This window comes from Gobius niger, assembly GCF_951799975.1.
Source record: "Gobius niger genome assembly, chromosome: 1".
NCBI lineage: Eukaryota > Metazoa > Chordata > Actinopteri > Gobiiformes > Gobiidae > Gobius > Gobius niger.
Genome location: NC_136852.1, coordinates 20,991,387 through 21,014,418, shown reverse-complemented (window position 1 = coordinate 21,014,418; position 23,032 = coordinate 20,991,387). Strand labels below are relative to the sequence as shown.

The window sequence follows — 23,032 nt, the reverse complement described above, 5'->3', positions numbered from 1 at the left end:
TGACTGACAAACACAAACACTGCAACAACCAATGTTAATAAAACTATTAAGATTTGTACTGGACATCATTTATCAAAAAGTATGTTTTTCCGTTCACTGATTAAGTGTGATGTGATGCTCAATGTTCAGACAGGGAACCATTTGTCCATGTTTCATCAACTGTCGTAAATGTAGCTTTTAGTTTGATGAATCCATGCAGGTGGACAAACAAGTGCAAACAGAGGCCCCATGCTGCAACTGAGCCTGGAGAGCAAGTTTTCTGTAATTACCCACACAAAGTTGTTATAAATCCTTATCTATGTTTTGACAGAACACAGCAGTGGCACTATTGGGTTTCGGGGCACCACAGCTGAACAACGTGGCACAGCCAGATGTTGTAGAGATGGTCAGAGAGTATAGTGCAGGAAGCGGCTCTGCGTGCCATAGGAACTGTCTTTGAAAACAGGAAGGCAACTTGTTCCCTGCTTATGGGCCTTTTCCTGTGGCATGACCGGAGGCAGCCTGTGTGTGATGCGTGCTGGGAAAAAAGTATTTGTGGTTGTGTGGTGATGGTGTTTTAAAAAGGATAAACAAGATCGAGAGCTGTACTTCTTTAGGAGTTTGTTTTAGAGAAGAAGACGAGCTGCTGCTTTATCATGTGATGTATTTGAACTACATATATTGAAGTAATGTAAAACTGGCAAGCATTCCTACATATTATTATACATTTATACAGGATTTGCAAAAGTATGGGGCTGAATGCATATTACACTGCGCAGTTATGATGTGTCTTTGTTTTGTAAAGCAGCACACCCTCCTGTCCTCTGCCATTCTCTCCTGTCAGTATGACACTTGTATCTGCTTGTCTTGAATTATTGACTGACGTGTGTATGAGTATAGGACAACAGTGTGTGGCTCCTCCAGAGCGATGTCTCTGGTTAGACTGACATGTAGATGAGAGGTGACAGCGGTGTCAGGAGCTCCGTGAGTCACATGACCAGGGGCTGATGTCTTCTGACGGCCTGTCACTGCCATGTGGGTGACCTGAGCAGTGCGCACATTGGCAGGGCAGAAACCACACACACACACACACACACACACACACACACACACACACACACACACACACACACACACACACACACACACACACACACACACACACACACACACACACACACATACTTGTAAATCAGTACAAATGGGGACCTCAAGGCAAACTGCTCCATATGGGGACCCCATTTTTTTTAAGGGAATAGAGCCACCAAAACCACTCTCAAAATTTTTTCTTGAGCCTTGGGCTCCAGATGCAAATTTTGAACCAAAATCTCCTAAGTTTTCTTTTTTATTTTTTGTCCGGTAATTGGTGACTTTTGGGGACCTGTCTATTATGTAGTACCTGAAACAACCACCAGATGGCAATAGTGGGGAAAATGGTATTTCTTGTATTTTTTGTTATTTTTGAATGTTGGTAGATAGGTTAACAGGAAAAAGGAGGAGGTTTAAAACAAAAAAATCAATGCCCAACAAATGTTCATTAACAATGAAATATTTATTTACAAAAAAGTGAACATGGGTCTGTCGCCCAACGGTTTGCCAGTTATCATGCATGTTCTTCAACACGAGTAAGTTGGAGGGAAAGTTTAATAGAATTCTTGACTAGAGACCTGCAACGGGCGGGAATTCTCACGAGACTTGCAGGACTCGACACTAATTTTGTAGGATCGGTCAGGATTCATAAAGCCTTAGGCGGGAACGGGCGGTCAGACCAAAACATAATCCACAAAATCCATTCCTGTACAGGTCTCTACTTTAGACTCTTGCATAACTTTACGATTGCACAACAGTATGAAAACTCTACCTCTAGCTGTTACTTCCTGTATTTAAAGGAACAGGCCACCGGTTTTCCATACTGACATATGTTCTTACCTGAGCTTAGACGAGTTAATGTGCACCTGTCTGGTCTTTGTGCGTGCACTCAGTCAAAAAGACCAAAGATGTTGTTAGCATTTAGCCTCATCTCCACTCCTCTATGGGGCTAAATGGGGTTAAGTTAGAAGCCACCAAGCTCTTCCACGTTTCCCATATTTAAATACAGTTACATGAGTAGTTGCACCTCGACATCTGCGCAGTAAGACGCCAAAGTGCTTCTTAAGTGTTATTACGCCTTACAATATAGTTCCCCTTTTCATCCACTTAGAAAATTGACATGTTTAATTTTGTGTAACTATACTTGGATCTCACATAACCATATAGGGGGAACGTGGAGGAGCTTGGTCGCTTCTAACTTCACCCCCATTTGGCCACATAGAGGAGAGGAGGAGAGGCTAAATGCTAATGTCTATGGTTTCACACATCAAATCACAATCAGGCTCAGGCAAGAACATATCTCAGACTGAAAAAACAGTTGCCTGTTCCTTTAAAGGAATAGGCAACTGTTTGTACATACTGAGATATGTTTCTTACCTGAGCTGTGACGAGTTCTTTAGGACCTGTCTGATCTTCAGTCACGAAAAAACACAGCGCAGACGGCGTTAGCATTTAGCCTCTCCCTCTCTCCTCTATAGCTCCAAAACAGGTCAAGATAGAAGCTACCAAGCTCTTCCACGTTTTCCCTATTTAAATATGGTTACGTGAAGTGTTCCACTACAAAGTATAATTACACAACATTAAACAATGTGGATTTTCTAAGCGGATAAAAAGGGGAACTATATTGTAAGGCGTAATAATACCAGGAGTAGTTCGAAATCCGCGCAGTAATATCTTCACTTTAATGCACAGTAATCTTCACTTTACTGTGCGGATGCCAAATTACTCCTGGTATTATTACGCCTTACAATATAGTCCCCCCTTTTATCCGCTTAGAAAATCCACATTGTTTAATTGTGTGTAATTATACTTAGTGTAACACTTCACGTAACCATATTTAAATAGGGAAAACGTGGAAGAGCTTGGTAGCTTCTATCTTGACCTGTTTTGGAGCTATAGAGGAGAGAGGGAGAGGCTAAATGCTAACGCCGTCTGTGCTGTGTTTACGTGACTGAAGCCACGAGGGAAGACCAGACAGGTCCTAAAGAACTCGTCAAAGCTAAGATAAGAACATATCTCAGTATGGAAACACGGTGGCCTGTTCCTTTAAGGATCAATAAAAGCCAAAAAATATATATACAACAGGACAACGTTTTCTTTAGCCAACTCTTACAAAAACGGTTTCTGTCATCGTACCTAATGTGTCATAAGCACTTACTTACTTACTTATTACTTTCTTTTACAACTTTGTCGTCTCCCAGCCTCAATCCGGTTTTTGACGTAAAATTTGACACCCTCCCATTTCCTTGTTTGAAGTGCCCCAGCAGACTCTTCAATACATTGGATGCACTGCGCCTTACCAGGGACCTTTCCAGACTGAATGTTGTCCATGAGGGTTTCTTCTACTGCATTCACTTCCTGCACTGTCCACGGTCTCTTTTTTCCTTTAGATCCTGGAAGATATGCAAAAACTAGAATCAGAACACTTTTTATTGCCATTGTTTGAGAACAGGTTCACAAACTAGCAATGTTTCTCAGTACAATCGTGCAACAAACATAGAATTCAGGTAAAAATAAGCTATACAAACTTTAAATCTACAAGGCCATAAGGGCATGCAGAAAAAAAAAAAAAGTAAAATATAACAAGACGACAACAAAGACATAGACATGACTTACTATGACTTTACAGACAATAACCAATTGTATTGCAAGTAGTTGGAATGAGCTTTACCAGTGGAAGTAGACATTTCTTCTGTTGGCGTCCGTGTCTGCAGTCCCTTTCCTCCCGTCTGTCCTGAGTGTTCAAGACAAGTTATTAGTAAACTAAACTAGTATATAGCTAAAAATTCTCTTTTCCTTGGTTCTATGGGCATAAAGAAATCATTGATTTCACTCACCAACATGAAATTGTTTTTTTTTATGTTTTTTTTTTTTTTTTTTTGTAATTACAGCTTCAGCTTTATTTCTGTCCCTTTTAAATTAAATGTATGAATTGTGAGAGCAATATATACATGGTTCACACAGTAACTAATGCCAACGTCAACACGTGTTTGAAGACCCACAGAATAATAGAGGGGCCGGGGACTTAGCACAAGTTCCTGGATGTTTCTCCCATAAAATGTATCATCACTTCATTCTGCAACACTATCAGACATTTCTGACCAGTACCAATCCTTCCACTTCTGTTGCTCTTGTGTTGCTCGCTCCAGTCTCCCTCTCTTTACTCCTCCATCCCTGTTTGCATCCGTTTCTCCTTCGTCTTCTCTCCCCCTTCCTCTCCCATTTCTACTCCTCTCACTCCCCTCCTCCCTCTCATCCGTTTGCCTCTCTCCCCTCCGTCTGTCCTGTATTTCTCTCATCAGTCTCCTCCTCTCTCCCCTCCGCCTGTCCTGCATCTCTCTCCTTAGTCTCCTCCTCTCTCCCCTCCGTCTGTCCTGTATTTCTCTCATCAGTCTCCTCCTCTCTCCCCTCCGCCTGTCCTGCATCTCTCTCCTTAGTCTCCTCCTCTCTCCCCACCGTCTGTCCTGTATTTCTCTCATCAGTCTCCTCCTCTCTCCCCTATGTCTGTCCTGTATCTCTCTCACCCGTCTCCTCTCCCCGGTCACACTCTCTCTTCTTTCCTGAATCTCTTCTTCCCGAATCAAACAGCCAAACTCTCTCCTTCATTGATTGTTTAAAATACCTGGAGACTTCGAAGAAAACCCAGGGATATGATCTTCACTTCCTGGTTGAAGGTTTTGGAGTGCAGGCTCTCCCCTCTTCCTGGTTCCTGTGGACATAATGAGATTAATCTAAGCAAAATACAGGAAATAATTGTCTTGTTTTCTTGTCCTTGGTCTCCTCCCTTTGTGTCCTTCGCCTCCTCTCCCTCTCCCCCACATGTGTCAAGTGTTACTTGTTCAAATACCTGGAGATTTTGAAGATGACCAATCTGGGGCTGAGATTGGATCAGTTTCATCATCTGATGCCTCTGTGTCTTCCATGACCCCCTCTAAAAACAAAAATGAAATGGTTACCAGGACACTTAATAGATAACAGGAAGTAACAGTACATGGCATTGTGAAACTTATCTTACCTTGTGGATCTATATTTATTTGATCCAGATTCTTTCTATGTGGTTGCTTCTGGTGGGCAGATGAATCGTCGTCTTCACTGTCTGTGCTGCTCTTTGTGTGATCTGGGACATACTCATCTTGGCTACCTTCAGATGTGGACATGTCATCCTTTCTGGGGTTTGACTGAAAAAGACAAGACTCAATTATGGATTTGGGCATGCAGTCATTTAACAGGACACAACCTGGACGCAACTAGACCTGGACGTGAACAGGTCTGGACAGGAGACCAGACCTGGCTTGTGTCCGAATGTCCCTAACCCCTCATTCACTATATAGGCCTGCATTATATAGTAGTGTATAGTCCACTCATTCTGTTGGCGATTTGGACAGAAGCCACTACTTTCTCCGAGCTGCGCGACGTCACATGCACTGCGGCTGCAGATTTCTTTATTTCTTTTTTCTCAGAACTTATTCATTATACAGAGAGACCTTTTTTTGATAGGTTGACCTTGCTAAAGTTTCTCCATGAGTTGAGTGGCTGAGCTAAACCTCAGCAAAATAAAAAAAAAATGCAAAGTCAAACTTATTTGCTATATAAAAAAAAGTGTTGGGAAAATATATAACTTTCGTGGGATAGAGTAATCTGTTTTGCGCATAATCTGTCATGTGGACAGAGATATTTGTTTATATTGCTGTAGAAAACTCTTTATTAAAATATCCGGTTAACTATGGGGCGTTATTTTTTTCCTTATAGGCTATATGCACAGTTTCCCCACGTGACGTCTTCCTGGACAGTCAGCCAGACGCTGGACTTCTTGTCGCTGATCGTTTACGTTCACAATTAGCAGGTTCCCACACAAATGTAGAGAAGCTCAGGATCTGGTTAAGGACAACGAGTTACTGATGGAGTCACAGAAACGTGTTACAAACATCATGTTCGCTGTGAATCTGCCCCAAAGGAAACGCCAGCTGTCGTAAGGGACGGAGCTTTATCTTAGAGCTAAAGGCTAGTGTTGAAAAATGATAATATAACATGTAAACAAGTAAATATAATTTAAACTAACAGGACGATTCTTTTTTGCGCAGGCTCGTTCCAAACGCCTCGCTAGTTTTATTTTTTTATTTTGCGTTAGCCGCGTTAGCCTCAAGACAAAAACATCCACGTTATGAACACGGAGTTTCCTCCAGTGAAGTCGTTACGTCTCATGTAATATTTTTTAACCTGCTCCAGTCACATCTGAACTTTTACTCGCTGTCCTTTACCAAATCTTAAGCTATTGCTTCATTTCTGTGGGACCCGCTAATTCGGACAGGAAGGACAGCGTCTGGCTGACTGTCCAGGCGGAAATCACGTGGGGTCACTGTGCATATAGCCCATTACCCTGCAGTGTCTTGCCTTAAACAATATTGTATGCACAGACTTACAATTTGAGGTAGTGATGTAATTTCAAAGTTCTTGTGTGTTTCCTTTGTGAGCCACTCTTCATGTCGGGTCACACAGGCATCGTGGTGATTTCTCAATGTCTGCAGCCAACGAAAATATCTTACTTGTGACTACAAAACAAAACAAAAAAATCACTCGCTGTGTTTACATGTATCTGCCCTATAAACAGCATGAGACTTAAGGTTAAAACGTTGGATAAAACATTATGGCCATGTAGTGGTATTCCTTTTATACATGTATTAAAAAATGAATGAATAAATAAAGCCTTTTCTATACAGTACAGTGGTTCACAAGAAGAAGAAAAAACATCTCACCTCAGATTTCCCATGTCCCTCTTTATCCTTCGACTCATTCATTGTTGCTGAAAAAATAAAGTTGAGTTAACTATGGTAGCTGTGAACAATCTTTGCTTAACGTCCTGAGATCTCAGACATAGTCTATTGTCCCATTGTTAGATGAGTTATTTATGTTTAATGCCTCTGTGGCAGTCTCAGCTCCACTTCCCACAGCACATGGTGCTACAGCAGCTTCTTACCACTATGCTAAACATGTTCAATGTTATGGTTATTCTCAAAGCTAAGACTGGGTCAGACAGAAAAGTTATGGACGACCCAATGCAAAAAAATGCCCACCAGTATTGTGGAGCTCAAAATAAATGTCTAATTACTTTACACCAACGTTTTAACTGTATAATGTATTCCTTGTTAAAGAAAAGTGAGGCCACGTGAGTCTGGTTTTGCTAATGTACAACTAGCATGATAGCTAACCACCATGCAGCTAGCTAATCAAGCTAATATCCACTAAACTTTTCAACAATCTAATCTAAAAAAAAAAAGAGCCTCATATACCTTCCTTCAAGTAGACAGTTGAGCAAAAAATAAGTCTGTCTCTTTATGTATTGTGGTAGAAATGAACAGAAAAGCTAGCACATTGCCACAGTACTTAGCACTGTTTTTGAAACGTTTTTGAGCACATATCTTAGAACATGAACATTGCAAACTAATTTGTCATCTCTAACTTAGTTAACTCTCAAAAAAAGACTTACCAGTTTGTTGACTGTAAGCTACGTGACATCTGTCGTGGACGCAGATGCAGAGAGATGCAGAGCACGGGTAGTGGCACCACTAGCTCCTCCCCCGCAATACAAAATGGCGGCCAGGGATTTTGCAAACCAAAACAAACCAATGCTAATTTTTTAAAGAATATCAAAAGACAAAGGGTTAAATAAATTAGGCGAAGGAGGAATGGCATTTTCACATATGCCTACAGTGAAAATTGTGCCTGTGTCCACAGGCTACTTAAAGCCTTAATATCCAATTTATTTTTAGCATTGATTTCAAAAGAAGAATTCAATATTAAGAGTTTTAAAGCATGATGTCTGCTAATCAGCTATGCTCCAACTTTTGGACACAGAATAAAAAAAATTAAATTGAAGATTTGTCTAAAACTTTATAAACTGAAAAGTTTTTCAATGTAGTATTGAATGTTTTCTTTCTTGTAAAATATTGTGCAATGGTCGGTAGTTAGCACATAGCTGATAGCCTACCTGTGTGTCACGATGTAGTCAAGCCACCATTTTGTATAATGAGACAGTTTAGAGATGGACATTATGAGTACCTGTTTATCCTGGTTTGTGTATCACGATGTAGTCAAGCCACCATTTTGTATAATGAGACAGTTTAGAGATGAACATTATGAGGACCTGTTAATCCTGGTTTGTGTATCACGATGTAGTCAAGCCACCATTTTGTATAATGAGACAGTTTAGAGATGAACATTATGAGTACCTGTTTATCCTGGTTTGTGTATCACGATGTAGTCAAGCCACCATTTTGTATAATGAGACAGTTTAGAGATGAACATTATGAGGACCTGTTAATCCTGGTTTGTGTATCACGATGTAGTCAAGCCACCATTTTGTATAATGAGACAGTTTAGAGATGAACATTATGAGGACCTGTTAATCCTGGTTTGTGTATCACGATGTAGTCAAGCCACCATTTTGTATAATGAGACAGTTTAGAGATGGACATTATGAGGACCTGTTAATCCTGGTTTGTGTATCATGATGTAGTCAAGCCACCATTTTGTATAATGAGACAGTTTAGAGATGAACATTATGAGTACCTGTTTATCCTGGTTTGTGTATCACGATGTAGTCAAGCCACCATTTTGTATAATGAGACAGTTTAGAGATGAACATTATGAGGACCTGTTAATCCTGGTTTGTGTATCACGATGTAGTCAAGCCACCATTTTGTATAATGAGACAGTTTAGAGATGAACATTATGAGGACCTGGTAATCCTGGTTTGTGTATCACGATGTAGTCAAGCCACCATTTTGTATAATGAGACAGTTTAGAGATGAACATTATGAGGACCTGTTAATCCCAGTTTGTGTCATGATGGAGCATCACCACCAGTCTGTTGTTATTGTTGATAGGGATGCACCGATACTACTTTTTTCTAAAACTGTTATGAGTACTTTGACTTGAGTAGCCTACTTGCCAACACCGAATACCAAAACGAGTACCATGCATTTTTCTCAAACATTCTTGTGTATAGATGGTTTATAGACTATATCATAGCAGACTAGTTAGTAGTTACCCATTTACCTGAGAAACGTAGATTTAGTTATATGAGAATCTTACATATGCTATTTTATTCTTTTTTTTTTATTGAATATAATTTTCATTATTATTAATCATTTTTTCCAAGGCTTAATTTGTCATTTGTTTCCTGGGTCCTGGATACCTGATACTATCGGTGCATCCCTAAATGTTTGTTTTCTAGTTCGTTTTAATGGACCTCTCAGTCTTAATTGTTCTTTAAACGTCACTATTGTAAACAAAACAACAATATTAACAGCTTTAATATAGCTCCTTTTTCACAAATTGTCCCGACCGGCTCAATGAGGAAAGCAACCAGAAGGGCGGTTAAATACCAATTTTATTACAAAGTTTAACTCCAAAAATGGCAAAGGTGGCTGGGACTGAGCTGAGCCACCAGGCCAGATGCAGCCAATCTTAGGGGACAGCTGAGAAGCCACACCCAGTAGCCATGGGGGAGGGTGGAGCACCTGCATACAAAGAGGTGAGAGGGAGGAGCAAAAGCAGGACACAAGTCCCTCCCCAACACTCAGACAAGCCAATTTATAATTCTATTTGTCAATCCATCAACTGTATTTGAAGAGAACCATTCATACAAAATAACTCAAAGTGCTTTACAAATATTCACGCAATGGTTAATGACATAGATTTAATGACTGATTTAGACTTGATTCAAAGCAGCCAGCGCTGTTAATAAACGCCCTTGTAGTGAAGATAAAAAGATAGAGGCCGCTATGAAAGTTCATGGGAGGCAAATGATGTGGTGCACATTGAAGTTGGTTTCACGTTGGATGTTGGATATTCACTTCCAACACTTAGGTAGGCTACTGCTCTGGAGACACCTACAGCATGTTCCACACAGCCCACAGCTCTAGACTGGTGAAATCCTGTTCATGTGAAGCCTACATAAAATCACATTTATGGCACTTTTCTACCTTCATCTGGTAATAATCGTGGAGGCAAACAATAACAGTGATCGCTCCTAGGACAGGCTATAGATAGACTCAGGGCAGATAAAAGTCCCTCTGCAGATAGGGCTGAAGGCTGAAGAGAACATTTATTTTAGTTTTTATGATTTTCTTTTGGGTTGTCTGTGTTAACATATCATGTTAACATTACACTTATATTGAATTAAGTTGAAATAATAATCATTAAACGATAATGGTGGTGACTGTGGCACAGTTGGTAGAGCGGGTCGTCTCATGATCAGAAGGTCGGGGGTTCAAATTTGCGTACTGACCTTGTGTCCTTGGGCCAGACACTTCACCCTCCATGCCTCAAGTGTCTGCGTACACTGTTGTATGAATGAGAGAGTGAATGGTTCCTTGCTGTGTGCCTACAGTATGTAGGTGGAAAAGCGCAATATAAGTTGAGACCATTTACCAATAAAATATATCCATTTTAGTTTTAGCAATGGTAGCTAGTAACTTAAGAAAACCAGTTACCGTCAAGCCCTAAATATTTCTCATATCCTGCTTATTTGCTTTTTTTTAATTGCATGTTACATTAAGAACAACTAATATTTTCATGTATTTATAATGTAAAAGGTTACAAAGGTTGAAGTTGTAATAAGTGCAGTGCAACAGCAAACACATGGTGGTGGTGTTTTGTGGGGACTTGGTGATACACACTACCAGAACATGGTGTCATATGAGGACTGATGCAGTACCAACAGCCACCTTGTGGGGGCGCTGTTTTGTGGGGACCTGTGATACACAGAACCAGAACATGGTGTCATATGGGGACTGCAGTACCTCAGTGTGTCCACTAGGGTCGCATACACTCACACTAATTCAGGTTTTGGACATTCTGGGGACTTCTCAGGAAAAGTACATGGGGCCCATCTTGAGGCCATTTCTAGCCGTTTAAAAGCATTGTGCCTCTGGGGACCTCGAATGAGGTCCTCATAAGGTTTTAGGTCCCCACATGGCTGGTGTGTATACAGGTGGACGTCCCCACATGTGATGCTTTACAAGAACACACACACACACACACACACACACACACACACACACACACACACACACGCACACACACCTACACACACACACACACACACACATACACACACACATACACATACACACACACACACACACACACTGCAATGCCGAGACTTTCATTTATGATTTGCATCCAAGCCCATACCTTTACCTGACTGAGCCAATATCTAAACTCATAAATCTCTTAAGGGAGTGCTAGAGGTTGCAAGAAAGAGAAGTCCCCACATGGCTTAACAAACATATACACATGGTCGGGTTCCTGTGTCTCTTGTGTCGCCACCTTTTTGATCTTTAAAACGGTTTTACTTATTCTTTCTCCACCTGTATAAGATCTCATATCTAAAACCCAACTGATGCTGTAATTCTCACAGAGACATCCTGGTCTTGACAACACGTTCCCACATGACTTGTAAGGTCTTACAGTTATAGATACACAGATGTAAATGTGTGTTGAAGCTGGTAAACCTGAAGCCGTGTCATGCACCTGGCGGCATTAACGCCCTTCATGAATAACATCAGAGAGGACACAATGCAAAAAATGTAATGTGTCCGTGCATGAGCCAAGTAGTAAACAATGTCAGAGAAAGATCATTCTCCCCTTAGGAAAGCTTGTCATATGCATAACACCCTTAAAGGCTAATATGGGCAGTGATTATCAAACTGTGGTACAGGTAACGCCTGTGGTACGCGGGCTGTTTCTGCTGGCTCTCACCCACCTCTGCAGCTCTAGTCTTTGAGTCAGTTTTATTCATTTACTGGGGCGGCATGTCAGACACTGAGGCGTCACAGACATAGTTCGGGAATCAAGCCCAACTCTGTGTTAACCTCTATTGCAGCCAAAATAAACATCAATTAATTATAAACTGCATATTAGCATTAATATTTTCATCAGTGGAAGTAAGTCGCTTTAGAGAGAGCCTGCTTTTCACTAACAGCTTCATTTTGTTTGAATGAAATGTAGTTTTATTTATTGTTGTGGGCTTGGTAGTTGTCGTAGTAGCAGTAGTAAGTTGCCTACGTTTCAGAAGTACCTTCCGATATCTCACTGCAATCTATTTGATTTTGGAGTGCATTCCAAAGCCAACCCTGGTTTATCCCTGGCTTTCATCTGCAAACATCAGATAACGAAGAGATATTTTTGAGTGCCTCCTCTATTACTCTGAATTGTGCTTTTTCATCTTCATATCCCTGAACTGTAGGCGCTAAGCTAGAACAACAGTTCAGTTTTGTGCCCTCAGTAAACATAATGGATAATTTCTCTTCAAAGCTGCTTTTATAATCTCCTCCATTCCCCACAGGCCGTCACAAAGCTGCCGCGCTCCTGTTTTTTCTTGCTGCCGTTGCTGCTCATCCGTCTCTCCTGCTGCTCTCCGGAGGGCAGCTCCATCTAATACAACTGTGTCAGGAAGTGAGGGGATGCAAAGTGCTGATGAGCCAAAAGTAGCCCACCTCTGCAGTGCATGGTCCCAGCGCACAGTAGCCTGATTAGGGAGACGCATATGAACCTGGCCTGACGCCCTTGTGAGACTCATAACACAGAATCGTATAATAGAGACACATTTTAAATCTCAAAACATGTGTTGTATAAGATCAGAATCTATCTAAGATGTATTGAGCCCATAGTCAAAGGTTTTGGAAAAAAGGATAAATACTTTTACCTCGCAGACATTTTAGTCAAACCAAATTCTCTTTCCGGAATATTTTGTATTTATTTTGGTAGAACACAAGGGAACATAAAAGCTAGGCCAAGCTGTAATTATCGAAAGCTCAAATTCATTCTTAGGATTCTCCAACCAATGTTTTTTGTAAAACAGCTAATTATTGGCATTGGTTCGAAAGCTTTAGTTTCTTATCTGGCAACAAACAAGCTGAAATCCCCTTCTCTCTACAGTTTACAACCTGTGAAAGCACATATTATTTCTCGAGAAGAACAATAGTCCTATTTTGGCTCTTTTGCATGTTAAATGCTGAGGGTTTTTTTAAGCTTATGGCAGCAAACTGCAGGACTTTAAAATAATTGTAGCAAACATACTAATCAGAGGGGGGTTCTGTCCTTATTGATTATGTAGGGCATTTCACCCACTTGGATGGATCTTTATACTGTCCCTGAAATCCCACTGTACACATGACAGTAAAGCTTGATCAGTCCCAGGTTTATAGAACGTACTATCCTCTGCCTAAGCCCTTGAGTGTGGTACTGGACTGAGTGATGCTGCTGTGGCTGCTGGATGTAAGTGGAGTTTCACCCCGAGCTCCATCCACACGACTCAACATCAGCATCATGTTCAGCCTGACACAAACTGATCCTCAAAGGCCTCTGTTGTCAGCACAAGGTCAGAGCGCGCCACTGTCTATGCCTGTCAATAGGACTCATATGGGTGAGCCATGTAATCCATCATTCACTCTGGTTAGGTGAGTGATGTCAAAGACTGTTGTAATCTTGTAAAGGCTTTCAGCAACAGAACCAACAGTCACACACACACAAAAGCACTCTCTTGTCAAAAAACCTTTATAATTCAAAACATGGGCTAATAGAATAACCAAATTGGGCTATGAATTAAATCTAGTCTCTTACATGACGTAGTAAGTAAGTAAGAAGTATACGTACGTTGTTGTTCATAGATCGTGGCTGAGTAAGTCACGATTAGTTTCTATAGCGCACATCTGCAGCAGGAGTCACTTTCAAAGTGATTCAGAGCGTCTGAGCTCATTAAATGTTAATCAGAAAAATCTATTTTCAGTTCACTTCTGTCATGAGAGTTTTGGGCCAAAGAGGAGGACGCGCCTTTTAAAAAGGAGTTCTTTGGTCAGATACACACTATAGCAATTTACATTGTTCATTTTGAACTATTGTTACAATAAATTGCAACATTATTCATTATTTTTACTTAAATAGGGCAGCACAATAGTATTGAATTGCAATTTTTATCACATGTACAGCGTCATTGGGACTAGGTTTAGGATTTATGTTTTAAAAACCAATATTCTGTTCATCATGTCCAGGAAAGATCGTTACCATTTGACAGAAACTGCTAAACTAATGAAAGAATCAAAGCAATGAAATGCTTTGACAACATATTTGAATTAGATCTAATTTAATTTTCTAATTTATTGGTTTATTTGGTTGGGACAGTGCATGTAAATGAACATACATGGGTGTCATGTATGTAAACATGCCACACTGGTTTTTAGCCTTAGGCTAATTTCCATCCGTCGTCCCCTATGTACACTATTAAACACACTCTCATTCATCCTGGCCTATTGTACATGTTTTTAGTGGTAGGTGAAGCCGGAGTACCCGGAGGAAACCTACGCAGACACAGGAAGAACATGCAAACTCCACACAGAAAGGCCCGGTCCAGGTGGGAATCGAACCCGGACCTTCTAGCTGTGAAGCACAAGTGCTAATCCACAGAGTTGGTCGGTTTTAGATGACACGGTGGAGCTTTTCAATTCTTCTCCAAAGTCAGAATTAATTCTTAATTCATTCCTTTCTATGATGAAAAAAAGCAAGTGGGTTTGTTGAGCAATGTAGTTACCGGTAATAGAGACTACTGGCCCAGAAAGTGTTTTTTTTTCCTGTGTGCATTAACGACTAATAAATAGTTGAGAGTGTTGAAATTCCTCCCTGAACATGAATGAGTTAACATACCAGTGAGCCACATTAGTGAGGCACTTTCCCATGGCTAATATTTATTCTGTTATTCATACAAGTGCAAGCCCCGACCTGTTTGTAAATGTGAGTTGAGCAGTGCCGTCATTATGGCCCTAAAAGATTTGTGATAGTGAGAAAAAGAAAGAAAGTTTCTCAAAATCAAACAAACAAAAACAAAAGAGTAGTTTTACAACATTTTCCATTAACAATGAAAAGGGTTTGGTAAAATGACCAAATGTGGTCCATGACATCTGTAATATTTCCATGCTCGGAAGAGACGGCCAAACAGGTATTTTCTGTCTATGCAGCAATGTCCTAGTTAAAGAGCCCAGATAAGAAATTTAAAGGCACAACACGCAACACAATAGCATCTGGGATTGTGTATATTTTTTATTATCCTTTATTGCATTTAATGGAGACATGGGACAGAACAAAGGGTAGTCAGATTTAGACTCCGACAGCATGTTAAGCACAATCTTATCCACAGAGGAACAAGGCTGCTATCTAATGAAGCACAATGGAGCAAAAAATATAATATATGCAAATTAAGCAAACAGACAAAGAGCTTATTCTTCTGGGTGCGCTCAGTAACCTGCTTTCTACACACTGATGAAGTACGGCTATAATACAGTACTAAATACCATCTTCCCCTGCATGTACTTCCTACTGGTTGATTTGTGCCACATTTAAAGCTCTCGGGGCAGAATGAGCGCTGTAAAATCTGCGCTCCAGCTCAACATGATGAAAACAGTGTTATTAAAAGCAGTTGGTCTAGTGCGCGACGTGTATGAGCCCCCAGCAAATTGTGAAATTGGATTAGATTACATGGTAATACTTAGAGCTGGATGTGGAGTTTAATGCTGCTATCCCCAAAACTATCATCATAATTTGAACAGGCTCACAAGATGCCTTTGAAGCAACTGCTGTCATTACAAGAGAGTTGTTTTCGTGGGATGCAAATGTTTATGTTCGTCAAGTTATTGTGTTGTCAGTGTTTTAATGAAAATGTAATGTTTTAATAAAAATGTGCCTTTGTGTTTCAGCTCCATGGATCTTTGCGGAGAAAAATAGAGGGTCATGCACCAGGGCAGGTGCCAAAGCAGAATGGGCTGTCCTGTGGTTTCTCTGCTGTGGACTACAAGCGGCTGCGCCTGGACTCTGGTCTGGGACCGGGGCTGTGCAACATGAACCAGCCTGTGCCAGGACCTTCTCTTGGCATGCAGAGGATGATGTCCCATGGGGTTGGGTCAGACATCTTCAACATGACTTTAAAAGAGATGAAAAAGGAGCCCATGGAAACTCCGTCCTGTGGCCACTCTCACACTGATATGATTTTTGATTTTAAGGATTTTAAAGACTTTAAAGATGAAGGGGCCACTCACATTGACCCAGAACTGCAGGATCTGTTTGATGAGCTGACTAAATCTGTGCCTCCACTCAATGATCTGGACTTTGAGAAGATGCTGAAGCAGGACGACACATTTGGTCTTGATTTAGGTCGCCCAAGCTCGGTCGGGGCAGCGGGCTCTCTGTGCACCCCTTTAGACAGGCCCATTAAAGTGGAGCACTCCCCAGACTTTAGCCATGTCCACTGCAGCGTTCCCCAGCTTCGGCCAGCCTCAGCAGGACCCTCTTTCACTCAGAGTGGCACATCTCCAAATGGGACATCTCAGAAAACCAACTCTCAGGTGGGACCACCCAGAACCATGCCCTGTTGGCCTGAGATATCCCATGCAGAGCAGCTAAAGCAGATGGCTGCAAACCAGCAACATCCAAGCTCTCTGCTCCATCACCAGACACCAGGTGGAGGGCTACCCTGGCCCTCAGCGGTGAGCTCCTCCAGCCCCTCCTTCACACAGGGCAAGCTCTCCAACTCGCTCAGCTCCCAACGGAACGGTCCGCAGAATAAAACGATCAACAACTGCCTCTTTAAGACCAATGGGCACACAGGCTCCCATCCACCAGACATAAAGTTGCTCAACATGAAGCCAGCGCTGCACTTCAGCCCCAAAGCAGGTCCACAATCTATCTCCACTGTGACAAATGCAATGAACAAGAATCCACCACAGGCACAGCAGCAGCAGACCTCATCCCCCAACCAGAGCCAGACACACCCAGCTCTGCACTTCCAGGACCATATCACTGGTGCTCTCTGTCTGCCGAACAAATCTTCACCCCCGCATGGAGGAGGACTACCATTCAAACCATCACTGCCACGACAGGTGAGGTCTTCATGGTGCATCTCAGCCGATACTAGACATAAAACATTTTCTTCAAACTATAAACAATGCTCCAAGTATTAACCAGGATGTATGCAGTTTGTCAAATGTCATTTTTAAATGCTAGCCCAAGCCCCATGTGATCAAGCTGTGACTGAAGAAAGACAAAGTAAAGTAAAGTAAAAGACTGTACAGAAAGTCAGGATTAAATCAGCCCTAAGGAAGAAGCACACAAGCCTAATTAAAGGAGGTTCCAGATTTTTAAGTAAACTAAATCAGGTTGAAGCATTCCTCCATTCACTTATCGTACCAGTACAACCACTGAGCTGCTTTACTGAAATCCTAATGAGAAATCCAGGCACACATACTCCTGTTGCACTTATTAAAGTTACAGTATAAGAAGGTCTATTCCATACTTCTCGTCAGCTATCTTCCTCAATATTCTTCATCACTTGTTTTGTTGTTGTTGTTTTTTTTGCCTGGTGGCTGCCAACCTGCTGTCTAAATCCACAACAATGTGTTTCTGTTTATTTGTTTGGGGACTTGATTTCCAATTGTTCTTGCCACTGTCTGCCTGTGACTCTGTTGAATGTTCATTTCCCCAGAAAGTGTTTCGACAATGACATAGATTGCCAGAGCACGGTGGATTAACATGCAGGACTTTTAATTTCCTTGCTTGTCAGGGTGGCTCGCCATCACCGCACAGATATGCACAGCGGGATTTGCTAATTGGAGGTTGTTAGCTACAAGGGACAAGTGGTGGAAAATGACAGTAATCTGCTTAGCCTAGTGCCGGAAGGTTGAATCACTGATTTGTTATGATTGGGGGAGATTTAAAACGTTGGCTCTTATTCTATTCTATTCTATTCTTTTTTTTCTTTCTCCCTTTTTCTGCGCTATGCCGTGTCTAGATTGATAATTAATTTGACTAAATGCTCTCAACAGATCAAGATTAAATTTATTGGTTGATTGTGGTAGTTGTACTTATTTATATATTTATTGCAATAAGAAATTAGAGGCAAAATAGGAACAAAAGCAAGTAACTCCCAGGCTAACCCTAACCCTGTTTCCAGTTAGTAGTAGCAACAACTAAATTAAGATGAATAAAGATCATAGTGTTTTTAAATACATTTTTTGATGCCTGGATCAGTTGCATCCAGATCTGACAACAAAAAGACAATAACTATCCCACATCACAACTATTATACTAAGACAAGAGCACTGTTCTTATATGGAAAATGCTCTCCTTAATTAGCATTCATTCATGCTAAACTACAGAGCCAAGGTTGCACTAAACTGCATAATTTATGTAAAGTGAGTGCATGGTACACCAGAGGACACTGATGCTGAGTGAAGACATGATGCGGTCGGTGGATAGTGCACAAAAACAGCATTTGCAGTTCCTTGTCAAAACAGCTCTGTCCTTACATCTCTTTGAACACAGAGGTTAAACTCCTTACAGGGCCTTGACTGAACCGACACAATTGGCAATCCATGTTATAGTTTTTATGTTTTGTTTTCAACTTTTAGTTCCTTATATACAGTATATTCACCATATATGGTTCAGGCGAAAGTAAAATGATTGTTATTAACGGAATAGAAAAACGCGTCCTTAATTATCTGCAATAATGTTAACATCAAAGTGAACAGTGGATTTTCTATCTGATCCAGAAGTTACCGAAACGAGCCATATAAAATGAGGTGAGGAATGTTATTTGGCCGCAGTTTCATCATGCAAGTCTTGGCCTTGACTGAAGTACCCATTTGCAAGCTCTGGAGAATCTTCTTTGCGCTGTTATATTTTATGCAGCATATAACTTGAGAGTTCCCTGCCAACTTTAGCTAAAAGATTGTGTGAATAGAATGTTGATGTATTAACTATTTGATGAAGCAAAGTTGCCCATCAGTGCGTCGGGATAAGCAAACCAGGCGAGCGGGCCTTGCTGCCAGCGCTGTGAAGGGACGACTTGTTTCCTGGGAAAGAGGTAGAGGGCCAAGTCCAGATGCCGATAGAGTCCCCCGGGACTGTGTCCTGAGTGCAGCCAGGAGGAAGTGCAGTGTGAGAGCTCGGACTGGATCTCTGTCAGCTGTCTGCTCTGCTGCACCATGGAGCCTAAATCACTCCCTCTGAGGCCCACATGTGGTGTTCATTTACAACAAGCTTGAGAAGAATGAGAGAGAAAACATGGAAAACAGTTTCATGACACATCGGGATGAGGAGGGGATTACTGTGCGTACACATGCTCAAACACCATCTACGGATTATTCTCACAACAATCCTGTACTACGAAGAAGGAATATGGACATTTGTTCAGATGACTGAAGTCAACTTTTTAAGTTAACTTGACTTACATTCAGATATGTCTAGTCTAATATTGTCAAAGCTTCTGAGTTTTGACAAGTTTAAATTTATTTACTTTATAGAGCTCATTAAATTTACTTTTAGTTATTATAGTGCACTTATACTTCACACGTACAATCATCTACTTAACTTGAAATTACAAAGAAATCAGAAAGCTCTACACTAAAAACAATTATGTTGACATTCACTTTTCACAGCAATGAGAATAGCATGGACTCCGTTGTACCAGTCTTGATCATTGCACAGTGAGTTTGCAGAGAAACAGGAGAAGCCACAGATTTGATGGCAGGGTCTTCGTGTAACCTCCAGGCTATGGCTGGTTTGTGTGGGCTGAACTCAAAGGTGAATATATGCTCGTGCCAAATGCCTTCTGGTAACTTTCAGTTTTTCCTTTTCTTTAGTCTGGTCGTGTTAGTGCTCCAAATTTCAATGTCATTTATCACTACTGTCACTTAAAAAGTCTGTTCCCTTTTGATGGACCACAAAGTCACCACCCTGAGAGATCGTCTTGGACTTAGCTGTCATCTTAAGTAATAGCTTCTGCTAAATGCACAGCTGATGTGTAATTCAGTTTGCCATGGGAAAAATGTAAAGTCAACACAATGACTGACACTGTATACACAAGCTGTGTTGACTTGAAATTGGTGTACACAAACTCCTTTTGTGAAAAATGATGGTGCATTCAGGGTACTTGTAATCACAGGAAAAACTGGTTTGACCCACATGCTCCAATCTTATTAGACAATAGTGACAGATTATTTTCATAATGTTTTTGCGTTTGACAAGTAAGTGTCCTTTTTGTAGATGTAGCGTCTTCTTGCCAAACAGTATTCTAGCACAGAACGATCAGAGCTTAGCAAATGAAGGTAGTCACAGAGTTGGCTCATAACTTGCCATCGGGACACATTTCCTGCTGTCTCAGGGATTCTTTCCACTCTCTTTAGACACAATTATCAAGGGAGTCCAGGCCTTGAGGAGGCTCTGCACTCCCCCTTCTCTCCATGTCCTCTCAGTCCTATTTTATCTGCAGTGGGAGTAGCCTTGACCACATTCTCTGGGTTGAATAGCCCCTTTCAGACGCAGCACCTTGTGCAAGTCCACACTCTAGTGGACAAGTTGCAGTATTGCTTTATATTATTCTTTATTGCTTGTAAGTACAAAAAAGGTGTAGTTGTATAAATACTTGGAGCATACATACCACTGCACCAGGGTTTGGCAAATATGTTCTTAAACATATTTTTTATTGCAGTACAGATTCTGAATACTTTACTGTTGTCTTTGACTATGATCTTTTAACAATAGTCTCATGTAACTAATCTTCTGTCCCCCTAGTCTGGTCCGCCATGCCCAAAGCTGCATGTGAATGGGGCTCTAGAGGTGATGGGAAGTCTGACCCAGCCTCGGCCTCCAGGCCCCAACAACCAACAGAAAGGCCCAGTCAAGAGCCAGGCCATGCAGAGACAGCTGCCTCCACAACAGCACACCATCAGCAACACTGTGAGTAATGAGCTCATCTTGAGAATCATCTTGTACCATAGGCCTACATGGCCTACATTGACTTACTTAAAGGAACAGACCACCGTTTTTACACGCGGATAAAAAGGGGTACTATATTGTAAGGTATAACAGTACTTCGACATCTGCGCAGTAAAGTCGAAGTGGTCCTACACCTTACAATATAGTATACGTCTTTTGTCTGCTTGTGTGATTGAGTGCACGCACATAGACCAGACAGCTACGCATCAACTCGTCTAAGCTAAGGTATGAATATATCTCATTATGTAAAAACGGTGGCCTATTCCTTTAAACTTAGCGAAAATAAGGTAAAAAGATGACATGTATAGAAGTAAAGTGCAAATATATTGATAAAGCTAAATACACACAATGAACCCTAATACCACGAGAAGCATCACACTCAAGTAAAAAACACAAATATGCACAGCAGTAGCAACCTGCTCAAGATAGGCAGCTAAAAGTGGTGATGATGAAATTGATCAAACAATCATTGTTCACCCAGTACTATTGCTTATAGATTTGTAAACAGTTTTAACATTGTAATTCATCTTGTTTACTTTTATCAACAGGACAAAGACAGTGCACATGAACAGTTCAGCCGTCATCTCACGAGACCTCCCCCTGACTACAAACAATCCAGGAGTATGGTGGGCCTTCACAGAGGAAATCTCTTCACAGGTACTGCCCTCTTCACGTGTTTTTGAAATAATTTTGGCCCAAAGGCTTTTTAGACATGGACACTCTTCACACATAACTTTAATCCATAGGTTCATCTCAGCATTGTTTAAAAGTATTGTTTGTTTTTGTGTTCAGGTCAACCCTCAACACAACCAACCAACAGTGGCCCTGGTAGTGATGTGCAGTCAATGCCCTGTCACCTCACCAGCACCCCAAAGATGAGCTCCTCACCATCAGATGACCGATTTGGGACCAACTGTATCCCAGGCTCATGTCTTAGCCAATTTCAATCAAATAACAGTCAAAATAAGTCTAACTTTTTGGGAGTAAATTCACAAGGGAATTCTTTTGGACTGAGTAATGTACAGCATGGGAGATCTGAGCTGCATTCGGGACAGGGTGGGTTAATGTCTAATGTTAACATGGGATGGGGGTCATCTAACAAGCAAGTGACTTCAGGGATAAGGCGACTGCCCAATCCCAACCATCCCCAAATGGACCTGCCTAATCTCCCTTACCAACAGAGGCACTTGGGACCTCCGAATCAGGTAGCACCAGATATGGGCATGCTCCGGCTAAGGGAAGCAAACCCAAGACCAAATCAAGCACTGATGAACCATTCCACACATTCATCTCCAGAGCAGAGGGTGCCGGCGGCGGGCGGATTCGGAGAACCAAGTTCGAGTAACTTCCAGAGCAACCGTGGGAACCAGCTAACGTTTGATTTCTTACCCGAAGGCGACAATACCGTTCCAGGCATTAACACAGATTCGGACTTCATAGACTCCTTGCTCAAATCCGGGTCGGGGAATGATGACTGGATGAAAGATATAAACCTGGATGAGATTCTGGGAGGTCATTCTTAATTTTTTTTTACAGAGAATATGCCAAGTGACATGTACATAGTGTAATTTTATAATTGTATAATGTGTGTCATTCAAGTATATTGCCATGCTATGTATTGAAGTTGTGTTCTTTCTAGTACCTTTGTTTCAATATAGGCCCGTGTTTGTCCAGAATGTTCTTTTTATTATAATCTAGCTGCCTAATGTTGTTAAATATAGTGAACAGCCACACTGTGAAATCAAAATAATTTGTAATACTGACAATACGCTTTATTTGGCCTCATATTTTCATATACATGGTTATTTTGCTAAAACAAGCACAAATATGGCTTCCTAATGTTTAATGTCCTAATGCTTTCATTTGTATTGAATTTGATACAATTTGGAAGAATGTACCAATTTCCCTGTGCTATTTAATAACTATATGACAGTACATGTATATAATAAAATTGATTTTGGGCTTTGAGCATCTAACTTCATTTTGACCCATTAAGTCAGATTATAAGTATATAGGATTAGTCAACAGGTTTAAAACTTACAATTGGGATCACAGACTGTAAAATGAAGAATGGACTGAGGGAGTGAGGCTTCCCCCATAGTGTTCAGTACAGGCTTGCGGAAGCCTGTTAATGCTAGTG

At 41.1% G+C, this 23,032-nt stretch overlaps 1 protein-coding gene across 1 annotated transcript in view; it reads left to right on the top strand.

The window, feature by feature from the left end:
- maml2 (mastermind like transcriptional coactivator 2) overlaps nucleotides 1-23,023 on the top strand; it is a 39,062-nt gene extending 16,039 nt beyond the window's left edge. Inside the window, exons 2-5 of the mRNA XM_079553544.1 lie at nucleotides 15,819-16,997; nucleotides 20,689-20,853; nucleotides 21,441-21,549; nucleotides 21,685-23,023. Of these exons, the coding sequence (XP_079409670.1) occupies nucleotides 15,819-16,997; nucleotides 20,689-20,853; nucleotides 21,441-21,549; nucleotides 21,685-22,415 (2,184 nt within the window). The 3' untranslated portion in view covers nucleotides 22,416-23,023. The remainder of the gene's footprint in view (nucleotides 1-15,818; nucleotides 16,998-20,688; nucleotides 20,854-21,440; nucleotides 21,550-21,684) is intronic.
- Nucleotides 23,024-23,032: the final 9 nt, after the last annotated feature.